At 40.4% G+C, this 18,902-nt stretch overlaps 1 protein-coding gene across 2 annotated transcripts; it reads right to left on the reverse strand.

Moving 5' to 3' along the window:
- Window positions 1-242: 242 nt before the first annotated feature.
- Window positions 243-18,750, reverse strand: acox1 (acyl-CoA oxidase 1, palmitoyl). Of its 2 annotated transcripts, none has more exons than XM_084044761.1 (14): window positions 18,533-18,750; window positions 17,165-17,324; window positions 15,276-15,436; window positions 12,350-12,457; window positions 11,244-11,363; window positions 10,765-10,880; window positions 9,900-10,069; window positions 8,563-8,725; window positions 7,840-8,030; window positions 6,647-6,826; window positions 5,250-5,355; window positions 4,696-4,839; window positions 3,673-3,879; window positions 243-2,712 (listed from the first exon to the last, which is right to left on the reverse strand). In XM_084044761.1, exons 1-14 carry the CDS (start codon window positions 18,639-18,641, stop codon window positions 2,662-2,664), a joined length of 1,986 nt encoding a protein of 661 aa, XP_083900887.1. In that variant the 5' UTR covers window positions 18,642-18,750; the 3' UTR covers window positions 243-2,661. The 2 variants fall into 2 exon arrangements, with proteins under 2 accessions (XP_083900887.1, XP_083900886.1); XM_084044760.1 differs by lacking the exon at window positions 15,276-15,436 and adding an exon at window positions 13,666-13,826 and having other exon boundaries at window positions 18,533-18,749.
- Window positions 18,751-18,902: the final 152 nt, after the last annotated feature.

The raw sequence follows: 18,902 nt of genomic DNA on the forward strand, positions 1-18,902 counted from the left end.
CATACTCAGTCCTTGGACGCATGACTTGACTAAAATACAACTTTTTTTTCCCAGATCACAAACTGGCGTGATTATTCAAAGTAAATATTGTGATTATTTCAATATTTTAGAGCAAATTATTTAAATTCATTTGTACAGTATTATTTGCCTTGAGGCAGTTGTCTACATAGTGTATTGCTTATTGCAGTTGGCCATCTAGTGGTTAAATACAGAACAGAAAACACACTGATAATTCAAACCTTTTATTAATAGAATCAGCATAACAAATTATTTTCCCAACCATTAAAATCAATACTTAACATCTGATTTGTTTCAATACATTATCATTTAAGAAAAATATCACAAAAAGCTAAAACAAAACCTGGATGGGATATGATGATAGTCATACATTTCATATGTACAGATACAGAAATCAACTGAACAAGAAACTACGAAAATAAAAGTGAAATGCATTCTGTTAGTCACATTATTAATCAAGGACATCTTCCTCAGGCACATAAATCGTGTTTATAGTCCACAGTAAGACTTTAAATTACAGCTCACTTGTTTCATCATTATAATCTAATTGTTACACAAATAATGTTATGCTGCTGGTCTCCCCAATAGCCTGTTCATTCACCTAGACATGTGTGAAGTCAGGTCTTTGGATTTGGCTACAATTTGGGGAAAACAAGTGGTAAAGAGAGAGAAAAGTAGAATGATAAAGTATTGGGGTATTGGTGGTGGAAAGGTGCTATAATTTAAAGTGTTGTCTCGTGTGACTATTCTCTGTAATAATTAAGCCCCACATAGCAGGGAGGGTTTTCCGTGCAAACTGTACATGAGTGGTTATATTAAATACTTGGATCTGAAAGGCCCTTTATCACCACATACCAGAAATCCCAGCTGGTTCACAGATGTTTATTTTTGTATAAACACATTTGACATCTCGCTTCATCTTGCAACCATCATCTGTAACATTCAAAAAGCGGTCTGTGTTTCACCCAGGTTATACTCAAATGCCAGAGTAAACATAAATATCCTTGAATCTTTCATTGGTCATCCATTCCTGCTCATACTGACAGCACAGACATTGTCTTAATACACGATGAGGAGAAATCACATGATTAAACATATTTTCTTAATATGAAAAAAAAGGCAAATGCTCTCAAGGACCTTGATTGAAAATTAAATAATTCATTCAATTAAAAGGTCTCTCAGCCCTTAGAAATCATACCCATTACTCCACATGGGATATCAAATGTTTCACTTATATAAAATGTTAGTTACACTAGGTAACTTGTCAGGTTTATTAGTGTAGTACAATTTATTACATCTAATTTATAGTTTGTTGTATGACTGTGTCACTCGCCGAAAATAACCAATACTCAAGTGAAAAATGTGACCCATCACGTTAAGTTGAGCTGATAGTGAAGAGAGGGAGGAGAGGCAGAGATAACATGGGTCCCCATCAGATTGAAAAGTAGTTAGGACACTGACACAAGCTGGTCTTAATGGGAAGCACGTTGATGCTTAATACTTTATACTTTTCAGGGTTTAAAGGATGATGAAATCCCCAGTCACGTTTCTTCTCTACCCACCCCACTGGTTTAAAAATGCAATGAACTGAAAAGGGGAGTTGAGAGAGCAGCATTGGAGAGGGCGAGAGGACTATCACCACCTGCATAACCGATTACATGGATTCCAACAAGTCTCAATTCTCAAAAGATTTGACAATGAGTGGGCTGAATGTCCATGCAAAGTCTCAAAGAATGCCACAACTTCTTTGTTAGCTTATATAGCAGACACATGAACGTTTTAGATACTGACGACGATGTTTCTTCAGACAAAAGATGGAGATTTTTACCAAAAGGGGCACCATCTGGGGCATGAAACATTGTTTGTTGCATACTTACATGTAACCACGTAACTGGTCAAAAATATGACCAGGAATGTTGTGTCACAAGTGATTTATATCAATTAACAAAAACATGTAATTTGGTGTGTCATCCCCTTTTAGCTGTTACCATGTGTGAGAATAGATCAAGCTTGTAGCGCATTTCTTATCTCAATTCTTGAACCCAAAAACAGTTCCTACCAAAGCTTGTATCTCAGTAAGTTATCCACATTGATACATTGATTTGTGCCTTTCAAATTTACACTGCCAAACATAATGCCCATATACCGAAAGAGGCTTTAAGACACTAGGTTCTTCACAGCTATCAAAAGCTGAGAAAGATGTGAATAGGAGAGACCTGAAAGCAGACAAAACAAACAAAGAGATTCCTGTTCATTTTCTATACTTGCAAATAAATATTTTATTAGAGAAAATACAGTACGCAATATTTTGGTTCCAAGACCTTGTCGGGCAAGAGGCATTTGTCTGACAAAGGTCTGCAAACCAAAAACTGGTATATTGTCTCTAATAAAAGAATGTTATCTCTTTTCGCTTGTTTTATGAAAGAGGCATAAGGAAGCTGATCCCCTGTAAGTGCTATGGGGCATCTTCCATTTGGAGAGGCAAGTGACAGAGTCGAATGGGAGACTGAATAGCCCCTTCTGATTGGTAAGCAGCAGCTGATGGCAGGTGGCAGCCATCCTAGGGTTCCCACATTGGATTAGTATTATTGTTAGCGTGACCTTGACCCTGTTACAGTCAGAGGTCCAGGGTCAAAGGTCAACTCACAATTTGGACTGCAGAGGCTTCAGGTACTTGTGGAAGGACTCATGGACCTGGAGAGGGAAAAGGAGTGGGGGAGAAAGTGTTGATAAAAATACTCTAAGATATGTTAGCATATTCACACACATGCACATACTACAAACACATACTAGATTTATTCTAGCATTTGCAAATCGTTAGCCACCAGATGGTTTGGATAAGACTGAAGGAACAATGTACAAAAAGTGCAAGGAACTTCATAACTGATGGAAAGGTATTTAGAAGTCCATTTAGGACATACATGTGATTGACGATCATTATTTACAGGACACTACCTGAACTGTCCTGATGCAGAACGACCCCAGTCGTCTGGTAGGGTTGGGGTTCAAAAGGATTTTATTGTATATGAATTTAAATGTGAACCTGAATCATTTTGAATCCATTATCAAATCTTGTGGCTGAATTGGAGGTGGACAGAGGGAAGAAAACTTTCTCTGCGCAAAACTCTGCACACTTTCAGCGTTGTAGTTTTAATCGACTAAGAGCTTATCAAATCGTAATTAGAACAGATTCCAAAATGGAACCCCCTACTGTCTGGTATTCCAAGTGGGTTAAAACAAACACTTAACATTATTAAAACTGATTCCTCCACTGGGTCTCAGGCTTGGCCGGGCGCTCCAACGAACACAATTGGCCATGGTTCCAGGTGTGAAGCCGACAGGAGAGGCTGATATGTCAGGTGCACTAGAGACATATACGGCTGTTAAGTAGCGAGTGGAACTGGGAGGGATAGCATGTTCTGCTGCATGCGTTATGCCCTCCCAGTGAAACTTTCACTGTAAGGTTAAAAGAAGCAGCTGGCGACTCCATGTTTATCAGAGGAGACATGTGGTTGTCTACACCCTCCTCAAGACCGAAAAGAAGGGGTTGGCAGTGACATGGACCATACACATGGAGGAAATGGAAATGATTAAAAGCAACAACAAAAAATATATTTACAACTACTATGTAACTCAGGTAGAAGCCTGACTGACCTCTGTGCGGTTGAGGGGAGAGCTTTTGGCCCACTCGAACATGTGCTCATAGACATTTCCATCATATCTTCCCAGAGATGATTTAAGCAGCTCGTCGCGGTAGTCAAAGGCATCTACGAGCGCCACAGCATTGGGCCTCAACTGTGACAGTAGCTCCTTTAGACGAACCGAGACCAGCAGCATCTGTGGTACACTCAGAAGATCAGCCTAGGGTAGGAAAAAAAAGATAGATGTAGGGATGTCTCAAGAACAATTTCTTTATGGCGAGTGACTCCAACCACAGCAAATGTGCCAATTTAAGTGTAGCTATGCTTCATTATTTAGATTTAGATGGATACAAATGACGACTTATTAATTCAAATGAATTACATTGAAGCTTTTAAGCACATGTTTTCAGACTCAATGGTGAACATCAAGGTTTTAATTTTCTACTGAAAGACAAACTGAAATTAAATCTAAAACCCTGAATACAAAAAGAGAATTCTTAAATTCTGCCGTAGTGCAGAATTCCTCATATGACTTACAGGAAACCACCACAATGTTGTACAAAGTCATGATCATGAATAGTATCTCTGACACAAAGCCCCCATTTTCCAAGCTGGGATACAACGGGGGCATTCAGCCCAGTCTGGTACACAGCTGAACCACTTATTTCTTTCACATAAGTGGTTGTGAAAATGATAGCATTTACAGTATGAGGAACATGCAAATATCTAAATCATTGAAGTGTTTTGCCGAGTCAAACAATTGTACAGCATTTTTGGCCCGATGTTTGATGTAGGAAAATGCGTGGCTGAAATGGAGCCACATCTTAGAAGCATCCTGTACTGTTAGCCCATGTAAAAGGTACTGTTTCAAGTATCCCACCTTGAAACAAGTAATTCAATCAGTCAGAGATTTTATGTGGAGACACAGTTTTGTACAAGGCCATACACTATGACGTACAGTACACTAATGCAAATACTCAACGTGTATGTATTGGTATTTGCATTAAAAGTGGAGAGTACTAACTGTTTTCCTTACCAGTAGGAAGTCTCCAGAGTTCTGTACAATGCCCTGCATGGCATAGAGCAGAGCCAGGGTTGACAGCACTGAGTGTACCGCGGTGTCTCCGATCTCTGTCAGCTTGGCTGAAAAAAGCTTCACCACCACATAGTGACAATGGGCCTAGTGAGGAGGAGGAAGAGAAATAAGATATCTATTAACCTGTTGCAAATCTTGTCAAAAGCAACCCAGCAAGTTGAAACATCTGGACCTGACTTGCATGGACTAGATGTGCTACATATGTCCTAAAACAAGACTTATCTGGAGAAAAAAAACAGGGGACCTGAGGACTGGAGAAGATGAAACTCAGGGATTCAGATATTTCTAAAACATATAGGTGCAGAGAGAATTTTATTTGTGTTAAATATTTTAAGTTTAAGAAAGGAGGTTGCACAGCTTGAAGCCACGATTATTGGCTAAGGATCTCTCAAGCCAAACACTGCGAGCGTGTACACACACACACACACACACACACACACACACACACACACACACACACACACACACACACACACACACACAAGCGTACTTACATCTGATGCTCTGACCAGGTCAATGGCACTGTTGTTCCAGGCGTCCTCCTGGCTCTTCCTGTGATGTAGCTCCTGCTGGATGCTCTTAGCTGCCAGTTCCACCAGCCTGCACACACACAAGCAAACGCACACGTACACGCACGCACGCAGTTAAAAACATAGCCATCATCAACGCTGACTTTTTGCTTTCAGTAATCATATGTTATATGGTGTTGCCATGTTGCCACATCTGTATTGTAGTGTATATGTGACGGTAAAAACCTTTGTCTTTACACAAAATGCTACAGCACTTTTTGGTGGTTTCATCAAAACTTGCAATAGTGTGGAAATTCGGGTCTTCAACAGGAGGTCCGGGACCCCTGGGGGGTCCTCAGAGTTACTACAGGGGGGGTCTGCCAAATCTTTGTATGATAGGATTTCTTTTTTTTTACATGAACCACTTGAACCGTAGCGTCCCTATTCTGAGGAGAACTTTAGCCACAAATACCAGATCTACAAGCTCACAACGCCTCACAGTAGATCAGCTATTTTTGGCAAAGAGGTTTGGTGTAGACTAGGGAAAAACTAAGTACAGAGTGAAAGGTCAAGTTTACTAAGTATTCTTGTGGTTAAATCATGAAAATACACATGAAATATCAACATGTATCCAACATGCACTCCATCTAAAGTTTAATCTGCAACATAATGCATATACATATATAGTGGGGGCCCCTGCTTCATCTCTCTCTCAGCTAGGGGGTTGAAAAATGTTGAAGACCCCTGCATCTCAAATCTCAAATCTTATACGGTTAGTGAGCCCGCCTAGGGAGCCAGAGGCCCTGGTTGCCCCAGGTTCGATTCCAGGCCAGATCAGCATATGTGTCGATGAAATGAAATTTGTCCCTGAGCAAGACTCTTAACCCCTAATTGCTCACAGGTTCTCATTGGAAACAAGACGCAAGGACATTCATGAACGACCTGTTAAAAGGAATTATCCTTATACATTTTATCTGGAGTAGACAAATGTAAAAGAATGACGAAACTAAGGAGACAGAAATGTATCAAAAAGGGAGGAGACGTTATCTCAACAAACACCGGCACCATTGCCTTTTATCTCTGCATGATTCCATATCTGGAACATGATTTATTTGGAAAGCCACAGTAACAGCTCTGTGATGACTTTCACAGCCGATGAAATGGATTCAGATTTGACTAAAGCCTGGCAGTATGCAGGCATGTGAGTAAGACATCAAAAATGAACATAAATAGGACCGTGTCAGTTAGCATCACATTCAGGGATACACCTTGGCTGACATGAGATCAGAGTAGCAAGAATCAGAGTAGCGGGAACTTGCTTGTCTATTTACTCAGCATCCTGTCATTTCTTATGTGCATGCGTGCACACAAGTGTCTCTTACTTGGCAGCCCGTAGTTTGTAGATCTCCACTAGGCTGCTGAGGTCATTGATATCGACCACGGTGGGTCGGGCTGAGACAGGCTGGGGCTGGACCATACGCAGATCTGCATCATTGAGGTAGGACACGATGCCACTCAGCTGGTGGCCAGCCCGCGCCTGCTTGTAACTTTTCAGCAGGTACCTGTGTGTACAAAGAAACATGGGTGTCGGTGATAAAAAGCGCAAAGAGAGACAGGGAGAGTCACAGTGAAAGAAAGAAACCAAATGTATACTTTCATGCACAACTGTGTCAAAAAGTGGCATATTTTCAGCTGAAAACCGTGACAACATAATTTTCTGTTGAAAATATAGCCTTAACTCACACCCGAAAATGTTGATGAGTACTGTAGATACAACAAAGAGCTCACGTTACGTTATGAAGACAAAAAACCTAGTGTTGGTGTGTTTCAACTGTCTTATCCATACATTTTTTATCATACTGTCGTGCTGCTGGGTGGTGAGGTGTGGGTAATGACGGGCATGACAAAGTTGATCCACTTTGCAGAGTTTACTGGGAGTGGGATCGTAGGTGAGTACAGTTTACTTTTCAGTATCGCTGGTCAGGATGGCAACACTAATACTAACAACTAATGCTCGCTGGTTACAGGTAGTTATTGTCACTTGGGCCCTCTCGTTCTAGCACAGAACGGGAGACGATCTGTCCATGCTGTTGAACACTGAGAAACTCTGATAACACTGAACAGGAAATGCTGATGTCTCTTATCAAAACCAGCACAGAACATAGGACAGCCAATGACAGTGTGACATGAACATGCACATCCAATCAGACTAGGAGGTATCTCAAATCTCTAGGTAACTGATTCCCATGTTACACACATTCACAGGTGTCACAGGGCTGTACTGCCCATCACAACACTACTCTTGCTCATTAAGTATGTCTGGCCATGGCCTGTGGTTGTGTGTCTGTATGCTTATTCATTGACCAACACAGGATCTTTAGATTTTGTATTATTATTTTCTCATTTATCAAAGGGGAACTTCGACCGTATTTAATGTGAATCACATTCTACTGTGAAGACATGTGATAAGTCACATTTTCACAAGTGCCCCTCACAATAGAACGATATGATTCAAGTTAAATGTTAGTTGTCACACCCAGGTATGCATGAATGAACATATGTGGGACACACCTACCTGGCAGTCTGCAGCATCATGACTGTGTTCTCTCCCTCGTAGGTGCAAGTGGGGGTGAAGTTGACGTAGATGTCAGGCAGGGCGCTGCTACAAGAGTAGCCGTGGCCCCCGCAAGACATACGGCACACCTCGATGCCTGCGTTGGCCGCCCATGTGGTGAAGGCCTTCAGTCCCGCCGACAGGGCATGGAGCTGAACAAGAGATGGCAAGAGGTTAAATACGTCCGTGCGTGGCTACTGTGTAAGAACTTGTGCCAAAGAAGCAGGAGGTGACAAATTGTGTGCAATCAGCAGGTTTGCACAATTATTATCTATAATACAATTTGAATCCTGCGCCATGTCGGTTGTCAGTATGTTTGTCAGTATGTTGTATGTACGTTGCATCGTCCCGAATATGGACACAACGCCAGTGTGACGTAATCTCACGACAGCATGACATCACGCATGACATCACATCCTACCTATAAATTCTAGGATGCCGTCAGATCGCACCAGTTCGACGGTTTCTGAAGTGGGTACTTTCAAAGCCTGCCGTGGATTTAGGAGAGCACAAAACTCTCTCTCACACTGTGAGGTGCCTGTAAGGTGGCACTGCAAAGTGAACGACGCGTCACGCTAGACGTTCGGGCCGCGTAGCGGCCCGAACGTACAAATAACAAGACAAATAACAAGATATTAGTCATCTGGTTTGAGAAGTGGTAGTGCATGTGTGAAGTGTCAGTACCTCCGGCAGTTCACTGAAGTCTCCCTGGCTGATGTCTCCGGTGATACGGTGGTAGGTCTGGGTCATGTACTGGCCCACAAAATGGAAGGCATAGGCCATGGCCAAGAGAGGGAATAGTTTGTACTGCTGCGTTTGGTATTCCAGGATCTGGGGCTCTGGCTCTCTGCAGAACAAGAAAGGGCAGGTCTAATTATTCCAATAAAACACTGATTCACGTTAAATTGACATGGGCAGATTTGTGGTCACCAGACATCTGCACTTGCTCATCCTCACATGAACATCAGGAAATGTAACAACAGTGATGATTCAAATTGTCATTTCTATGCAGTGAGTTTGAAGGAGAAAACCATTTGAAATGACTGTTCTTCATCTCTTTAAAATTGCAATCTCCATCATCAGTGTAATTGTATATTCACCGAAGGATTCACTCTTGTAAACAAGAGTAAAAACATTTAAGTAAAATAAAAGCACAAAATTAAAAAGCTATAAAGTGTCAACAAATTTGACCCAGGGTAGCCTTAGAAGGACATGGTCATGGGGTCATGGGGTCGTCAGTAGAGTCCAGACCACATTCACCCAGACCCTCTATCCTGGAATTTGGAATTAATCATATTCTGGAGGTTCTTGTGACCGCAAGTAGATCACATTTTGGGTTTGTCTCCACTGACTTTACAGAGTAATGTTTGTTTAGTCAAACTTAACAAAGATATCTCATTCCCACTGTAAATTTGGAGTTTGAAACTCAAACTGACAAATAAAAGCCTTGATGCTCAGACTGGAGTGACCAGCAGATTTATCCACATTCTGCTCTGTCTCTTTCCTCTCAACGTGGTTTTTAGACTGTCTTTTGTTGAGATTCTGAGGTCTTATTGGGCAACAATCACAATCACTCTCCTTCGAAAGACCTCAATTATGATGCACAAGCTATAATTGTATGGTCATTTATTTGCTCCTTGGAATGTTAGGCCTGGTCACAGTTGGCTTTGTTTTGTCACTGTTGTGTATGTTTTGCTGGAAAACTCTTGTGTTGACAAAGAAACTGTATTCAACTTGCTTCAACTGGCACAAGGGTGAGTAGATAATGTGCTATGTGGGTCCTGTATAATTGCTTGTCCAAGTGATTGTGTGTGTGTGTGTGTGTGTGTGTGTGTGTGTGTGTGTGTGTGTGTGTGTGTGTGTGTGTGTGTGTGTGTGTGTGTGTGTGTGTGTGTGTGTGTGTGTGTATGTGTGTGTGTGTGTGTGTGTGTATGTGTGTGTATATGTGTGTGTGTGTGTGTGTGTGTGTGTGTGTGTGTGTGTGTGTGTGTGTGTGTGTGTGTGTGTGTGTAATTGCTCACCCAGCGCGGATCTCAGACTGATGTCGGACTGAACTGTAGCGGATGGCGATGGTGCATGATTTGGAGAGGGCACGGGAGGACTCGCCTACGATCATGGAGCGGATAAAGACCATGGTGCCGTAGGTCAGCTTGGCACTGGGAGGCTTTACATAGCTGCCGTCTGGTGCCACCTTGTGGACCAAAAGAACAACAACAATAAAAAACGAACAGTCAATCAGACTATAACGGCAGTCATACAAATCAATGCTTTCTGCATTGTTGCTCTCCAACCAAGAGGAACTGTTTCAAACATTCTACAGTATTCATACAGGATGGGTGAAGCATGGTCAGGGGACTTCTGAAATTCCTAGTACTAGATCCTTAGCACACACACACATACAGTAGATCCTCATTATACATAGCACAACAAGCTCACAACATACAGGAAAGGTGATCCTATACTTTTTTATGCTGTCATATGGTCTCACACACACACAGCCCGTGTAGAATCCAGTGTACAGTATATGATCAGTGTGCTCGTTTTATAGAATATTTCAATAGACGTGCATCATAGTTCCACAAGTTTCCTAGGGCGTTGTGGGCATCACTTCCAGGTGATTTGATCAGGTATCAGGGATCAAATCGACAGGAAGTGATGCCCACAACGCCCTAGGAAACTTGTGGATAGTTTTGCTGTGTTTGGGATGTTTCTGGGCGTCAAGCTTTGGGCACTGGGTTTCGCTTTTGGTGTCGTTGAGCTGGGGAGGAGGTGCAAATTTTTAAAGTTGTGTTTTTTTGCAACTCATAATTGATATACCTTTAACTGGTTTTAGTAAAACCATGTCTTTATGTTATTACTTTATGTCAGTCAGTGGCAGAAGTTTACCTTTGCGTATTTCATCAGCATGTTATCACGTGGGATTCGCACGTTCTCCAGTTTCAGATAGCCATTATCAACCTCAGTAAAGCCAAATTTTGGGCCGATATCGCCAACCACAATTCCTGAGAGGAGAGTCAGAAGGACATAGACAGGCAGAGAAATGGAGAGACAAAAAAGTAATTGACAGGTTTGAATTTTCTCACAATGCCGTTTTCACCTACAGTTATTATTTATTTAGATCTCATTATAACAAAATGTTTAATGAATAGGAGCTTAGTGATATACCTGTAATTTGACACGATCACTGGATCAAGTGATGTATTAAAGATTGTGGTAACTGAGCTATTTAACATGACTAGAAGGTCAGGGCCAATTTTCTCAATGACTTCACAAAAAAATATGGTTGATATACTGTAATGTAAATACAAGCAATCACACAACAAGCACAAACACACAAAGAGAGAGAGAGTAGAGCAAGCGTTTACCTGGCAGTGGTTTGTGGGTTTCCATACTGCGGAGTGGTACAATGAAAGCATGCAGACCGCGGTGATTGCCTTGGGTGTAAAGCTGGGCCAGGACTATGGCATGATTGGACGTCTTTCCAACTGGAAAGAAACAGAGAGAGAGAATTAAGGGTGGTAAGGTGGTAACAAGTTAATTAGATCTTGATTTAATAAAGTTTTCTAAAAGATTGCAGGGAAAAAAATGAAATGCTATATATTTTAAGAGAAAATAAAGTAACTAATAATAATAATAATAATAATAATAAAGTAAAAATTTGGCTACCATTAATCACTCTAAAGCCAAGTTCCCTATATACACACGTAATTAATTAAATGGCACTGGGATTCGAATCACAATCATTTTATTAAGCAAAACGCCTCCACTCTCCATAGTGTAGGCCTAAAATCGCTTAACTCATATACTGCCTAGAACGACTAAAACGACTTCTGTCCATAAGCCATGCCTGCCAAGAACGACTAAAACGACTTTTTAAAAAAATTAAAAAATTAAAAATATTTTTTTTTTTTTTTAGATTTTTTTTTTTTTTTTTGACCCAAAGACCAAGGAGATATGATTTTTCGAAGATATAGACTCCCATCCACTTCCTTCTTAACTTAAAACTTAAAAATTCTGTATCTCGGCTCCTGAGTACTTTTTTTTTTCAATGAAAAATATGGCAGTGTTCAAACGCGGCCAGAATAATTCTGGCAGTGAATGAGTTAAAAGGACCATACCGTTGTTAACACATGTCATGTGTATTCACAGCTTTAGTCATATATCACACACAAACATAGACGGATGGGTGGATTAACTGAATTTCAGAGAAGTTGGTGGGAATAATCAGTAGGCTGTCTTGAAGAAATTAATAGATTTTCGATTTCAAAAATAGATTTCACGAATATGTGAAAGATCAAGGTCATAATCATGGTCAAGATCGAGAATGGATGGCCGCGAGAATGGATGGCCGCATTATCATGAAACTTGGAGGGAATGATCAGTAGGCTGCCTTGAAGAGACGACTAACTTTTGTGCAAAACAAACTGCCAGTATGGTCCTTTAAGAAACATTGCAGAATGCAGGTACTTACGACCCCCAGGCCACCATTTGATGGAGGTAACAGTGGGGCTGTTCAAGACAAACTCCTGTGTGGCAGGGTCATACGTGGCAGTGGTCTCCAACCCTCTGAGGTGGGTGCCTAGGACAACCAAAGCCCACCAAATGCACACATTCAAGCGCACGCACGCACGCACACACAGATACAATGCAGATACACACACAGATACAATACAGAAAGCCAAATTATCACTTTGTTATGGAGGAATACAACTGTATTATGATCAAAGTGCTCATTACACAATAAACTACAAATCACAAGGTCATAGGAATATACTGTTAACAGTAAATACAATATTATACTATTCTATGCATACTACAAAGGAATTGGTACATTGAATGGTGAGTTAGAATTTGTATATTCATTTCAAAATGCCAAAATGATGGATAAATCTAGCACTTTATTTTCCCTCTCATTTTTGCCAGGTTTGAATATGGCATTTTTAAATTCATGTTAAAAACAGACACTAGTCAAATAAATTATTCTAAACACTAACCCATTAATTTGAAGAGTGTCAAAATGATGTATTGGTTTGGCCTTTATAGGAATTTGACAGATTTCAAAATCAATTAAAATGGTTCTATATACATCTTATGAATGCTAAATTACACAATGTAATATTTGACAGCTAAGATTTCTCATTTGCATCTTATCAAAACAAAAATTCGGCCAAGGGGCCAAAAGGGGCAGCAACAAGGTATGTTTACTGTACAAAACCAATATAAACTGCACCATACCGTGTATATAATAACACTTCCTTCGCACGCACACACGCACCCTAACTGCATACAACATCAACACAATGCTGCACTTGAAGCAAAATGAGGCCACAGGGCTGAAGAGGGGCATGGGTTCTAGATTTCTACTCTCTTTTCTGACAGGAACACCGTCCTAATCAGGCATCCATTGATACAGCAACCAGAGGCAGATTTGGACACAATACCAGTGCAGTAATAACAACTATAAAAACTTTAACAAATAAAAATCTATAGGATTCCTCATAAGCCAGAATAGGATTGTAAGCCGATTTGTTTTGACCACTTGAACAGTTGAGTCCAAACTAAAGGAGGACAACGGGACTAAAAGACGGCATGAAAAGCAGCTTCATTCTGGAGGGCTGATTGGTGCACATTGCCAGTGGCTGGTAGCCACTGATTGTAACAATTACAAGGACGGCACATTCCAAAAGATTGGGTATGCAACGTTATGCTTTGTTAAAAAAAAATGCAATGCAAAGAAATGCAGATTTCAAGCAAAATGGTGGTCTATCTTAGGTCTGTTTATTTTACCATGGCCCATCTCAGTCTGAGCGTAGGTGCCGATGATCTCCAGATTCCAGGCAGGCATGAAGAAACGGTCCATCTGCTCTGGGGTGGCCTGGTTAAGCATTGTGGGCAGGAACATCCCCAAATGGAGATCCAGGGGATCCGGGCTACCACGGTGCACACAACTAAACCAAGGAATCATAGGGCAATGGCAAAAAAAAGTAGGAAATAAGAATAAAAAATATCGGAGGTAATAGGAAAGACATAAGGGAGGGATTTTTCATGGAGACCCACAAAAGAAAAAGGGAGCACAATGGAGAAGGTATGACCCAATGGATCCCAAATTAATGTAGAGTGAAATTGGAAAAGACAGAGCAAACCACAACCTGTGAGCATATCATGCAAATTGATTTAAAAAGTGCCCATTTGAAACAAAGATATTTGCATTTGATCACCCATAAACTGTGTTAATGTGTTAATTTATAAAAAATTATGACATAAACTACTGCAAAGTACAAGATCAGCTACCCTGGACCTATACCAGCCATTTACTCAAAGTCTAAAACAACACTGGAGCCTTGAATATTATAATAAAATCCAGCAGACAGCTTGTTGCAGGAATTTCAGGTTATAACATACTTGACCCAATCTTGGTCCAGCAGTAGCCCAAAATGTACATGAAAATACAGAAAACCCCATTGTCAGATCATGGGCATCCAAACATTTCAAAGACACAGGTAGAAAAAAAATAGATATCCATGTGTGTGAGTCAAAAGCATGAAACAAGCAAACAAAGCTTGCTTGGCCTATATTCTTACACATCACAGATTTCTCTGCCTCTCAGATAACAATAGGATATTCAGGAGCTGCAACTCAATCTCATTCTCTTCAAAGGCACTAGGGTACGTATAGCTATAATACTCCATGCCGTCACTTGGGTGAACAGTGTAAAAAGCCTTGTTTCAACGGATCTCTTCTAGTTATCCAGGCATCCGAGCACCATCAGCACAACCTCATACCTACACACACTGATGACTTAACTGTAATGAATGCTGTGGGAATCAAGCTAATATTTGTTCTAATGGCGCTAATAATCAAAGTAATTGTATAGGAAGAGATATCAAAATGCATACAAGCTTTTGTACAAGCTGGTCACTAACATGTATTAGTTAGTGACCAGGCTACTGCTAAAAACAGGAGAGTTTTGCTAAGAAAATAATTGTAAAATTAATATTTTAAAAAATGTGATGAACATTTTGGAAGCAACTTGTAGGCAGATTATGACTGAATACAATAATTAGTTATAATGATCTACTGTGCTACTACTGCAAATCACTAAAGCAACAATAATAGCAATTCAACAGAACAACTAGCATTAATCCACGCAGAGTAAGTAAAAAACTAAGCAACTATTATGATTTTCTTTGAAATAATTGAGATCTGTCAAATTCCTACAAGAAATCGGCACAATGATGCGCTGTCCGTACCAGGTCATACATTTCAAAGTCCTACTTTTCCCTCCTTGAAAATTTTGCATCATTTTGGCGAAGCAAGGCATTTTATTTGATATGGCGTGTTGTCTGAAGGACAACAAAGCAGTGATTAACACTGTAAAGGCTAAATCCAGAACTGACCATGTCCAAGCTCAGTTTGGGCATAGGTGCCCAGGACCTGGAAAGACTCGGCCAGAGGGACCCATTTCTTGAATTGTTGGGGGTCACACTGACTATACAGCGTTGGAAGAAACATGACGAAGTGAAGACCCAATGCCTCCTGATGGTGGCCCCTAAACACACTGGGTGAAGGAAACATAGAGATACTGAACTTAGGGCTCTGTCTTTGACCTGTTTCTGTTTGGAATATCTGTTGATGGTCAGCCCTGAAATGTAATTTTAACAATGAATACATGTAGTATATTCTTATATGAACATGGCAGTGTTGCGCCTCCCTCCTCCCTTCCTACCACATGAACCACATGATCCGGCTATTCTGGGCATGTCATAATAACCGGCATTCTGCAAAAATAGGCAATCATAGGCAGAAAATAGGCAAATTCAGCTAAAATAGCAGATGTACAAGCTCACACAGATCTGCTATTCTTCCTATTTGACATACAACAAAGTAGGGTTAAGTGCCAGTGGTTATGGTTGAACCTCTCCTCGTCATTGTTGTTGCTGGAGCACAGACTTTTCTTCTACAGTACTTGTTTCTATTTAATCATTTTCAGTACATGGTGCTCCAACTTAGCCTGCTCCAACTGTCCTTTAATGCTGCACAATTTACTGATGAATCTTATACAGTATGTGACTATGTGTTCATTCATTATGACTGGGACATGATGGAGCTAAGATGAAGCCAGTAAAAATAACCATCCTAATACTAAGCAGAGTAACACTCCTCCAACTCAGCTGCAACTTTTTACAGCACCCACCACTGTGGTAGTATAGTGTGTTACAGTAATATTAAGTACAGTCAGTACAGTGAATTATTGAGTTGTTGTCAAATTTTGAGAAATAACATGATGTAAGAAATAGAAATCTGTTGTGGTCATAATGACATAATTTACTAAGAAACGCTCAGACCCTGCATTACCTCTGACCCAGTTATAATCTCATGACCTTTGCACTGCCGTGAAAAAAAAGCCTCTGTACTGTTCATAAAATAAACTTTAACACAATATGGCAGGGTGCCAACCACCTTATTGATAAAGAGCCTCAACACAAGCCTAGCTTCATTTACTACATGAACAAATGCAGATAACACAGAGTTACGGTATTATTTACACGTTAGATTCACGTTCCCCAAAGATAAAAATGTAGATGATTATTTTCCTCATGTCACCTTAGATATGTCATCTCAGGGATGGCTTCAGAATTACAAATTATGCTATTAAAATGCATTAAAAAATGTTTTAATAAACATCCGAACTTGACCCACTTGGGTCAGAGTGACCCAAGTGGTGAAGGCTTCTTACTGACTAACTGTGAAATGCTTCAGAGGATTTTCTCATTGTTTAGCAGTAATTAAACTATAGTTAATCAGCAGAGTAACTGCCACAGCAGTACATGGAACATGACTAAGCATGCTTGGCCTGGAGGAGTGGAGGTTGGACAATCTTTAAGCTCAAAAGGTGAAAGATTACCAACCACTGGAGCGGTTAGCCTACACCAGTGTCCTGATGAGCAACGCTAGTATAAGCCTAAAAAGGATTTCCTTTTTAGTTTTTGTCAATAATTATCACCCTATTTATCACCATATTATAATTATCTTGAATATCTAAGTGTCCTTGAGCAAGACACAAAACCCCTAGCTGCTGCCGATGAGCAGGTTGCTGCCTTGCATGGGTTCCGTGCCGCCATCGCTGTGTGAATGGGCAAATTTAATGCACACTGTGAAGCGCATTTGAGAAGGGATGCCGATTGCTGAACAATGCTGCTTCCTACTTTTTTATATAATTAAAAATCTGTTGCTTATTTCTGCTGTTACTCAGTATGTTTAATCCCTGATGCATCTTGAAATGTACCTCTTGTAGAAGTAGATCTCTTCAGGATCTGCGATGCCATACTCCCTGAGCTTCACGACCATTTGAGCACTCTTTTTAACCGCCCTGTCGTAGCGCTCACTGCGGGACAGGAAGTTTGGGTCCTCATGCTGGAAATCTGGGTCGCTGAGCACCAGGGACTCTATAGGAAGAGAGTGGAAGTCAATTCCCATTGAAACCGGCAAAGCACCTGTGTCATTTTAGATGTTAGCTACATGGCACATTGGTTCTCTGCTAATCAAAAATAGCAGATATACACGCTCATATGAGCGTGTATGAGCTATGAGATTGTACATCTGCTATTTTTGAAAATGTTTGAAGATTTGTGCAAATCTTTGAATATATATATCTTTTAAAGTGAACATCTTTAACTCAAACCTTTCCTTCTGGAGGTCCCTGGAACAAAGATGTTTTGAGATGGGGGGGTCGGCAGCCAAATACAAATAGTTTTGGGGATCCTTAACATGAAAAGGTTTGAGCACCACCGATATAGCAACATCAGTTTTTCAGATAGGATTTAGAAGACACTTGTAGAATCAGCCCCAGGTCTGGGTTAAGAGAATAACTCTAGTAACTACTAGCTAAATAGTTTTTTTTAACTTGCATTACATACTCACACATTTCATCTGTCATTATTGCATTACATGTGAGTCTGTGATTGTTTTTAGTTGATGCAGCCATACTGGTTAACTTGTCTGCCTGTATAACCTTGTATTCGTTTGATATTATACTTTTATTGCTTATTGTACCATTGTAACCCTGCAAACAGGACAAATATATATTGTATTGCTACTAGTGTTGATAATGTCTGTCATTGTATATTATTGTATGTCTTAAATTAACCCTGAATACACAGGACCACAATGGAAACAATTCCCCTCAGGGCTTTTTGTGTTATCCTTTTAGCACCATCATATATAATCGTACCACTGTACTATTTGCCAACTGTTAATAAAGTATTCAATCAATCAAACTACAAATGAACTACAATAACAAATAGAGATGACAACAACAAACCAAACCAACACATTTTGTGTACATTAACACCTACCTATCTGCTACCCAACAGATACATGTGTGGCTACTGTAGTTAGTTAACACATCATCACGATTTTGGCCATTTCTGTCATCTTTACCTTATTACAGATATGATATATCCACAGTAGACATAATAATAATTAGCTTAATTTGCTAATATTGGTTTATATTATAACCTAGCAGCTTGCACTATAGTTGTAGAAACAATGCACCAGGACCACATGCAGGCAGCTACATAACAGTTACCCTAGACGTAGAAGGTATGGTTAAGTAAGTGAAGACGAGGATGTAAATGTAAATCGTAAAACTCACCGATTTCTCGCCTCCTGCGGCTCTTCTCGGGACCACCGTCCAGAATGTGTGTGAGTTTCTCGACATCAAAAGTGGCTCTTTGCCGCTCTCTGACAATGTCAGGATTCATTGTTATAAAACTCACTAAACAAGCACTGTTGTTGTTGAAATGAGTGACCTCAGGCTCTTCCGCAGCAGCGACTGACCCACCGGAGACGATATAACAGTCAACTTCCTTTAGTGCGTTATGTGTGTCGACATTTTCTGTTCCCCCGTCGAGATGCGCCACCCCTAGCCATGGATCCAGACCGTCATGGATGAACTTCAACATGGTATTTCAAATCTAAACGTTTACGTAGATGTACGGGCTAAAGGGGGAGAAAGTGCAAAC

This window comes from Gymnoscopelus microlampas (genome assembly GCF_963454915.1).
Source record: "Gymnoscopelus microlampas genome assembly, chromosome: 2".
Taxonomy (NCBI): Eukaryota; Metazoa; Chordata; class Actinopteri; order Myctophiformes; family Myctophidae; genus Gymnoscopelus; species Gymnoscopelus microlampas.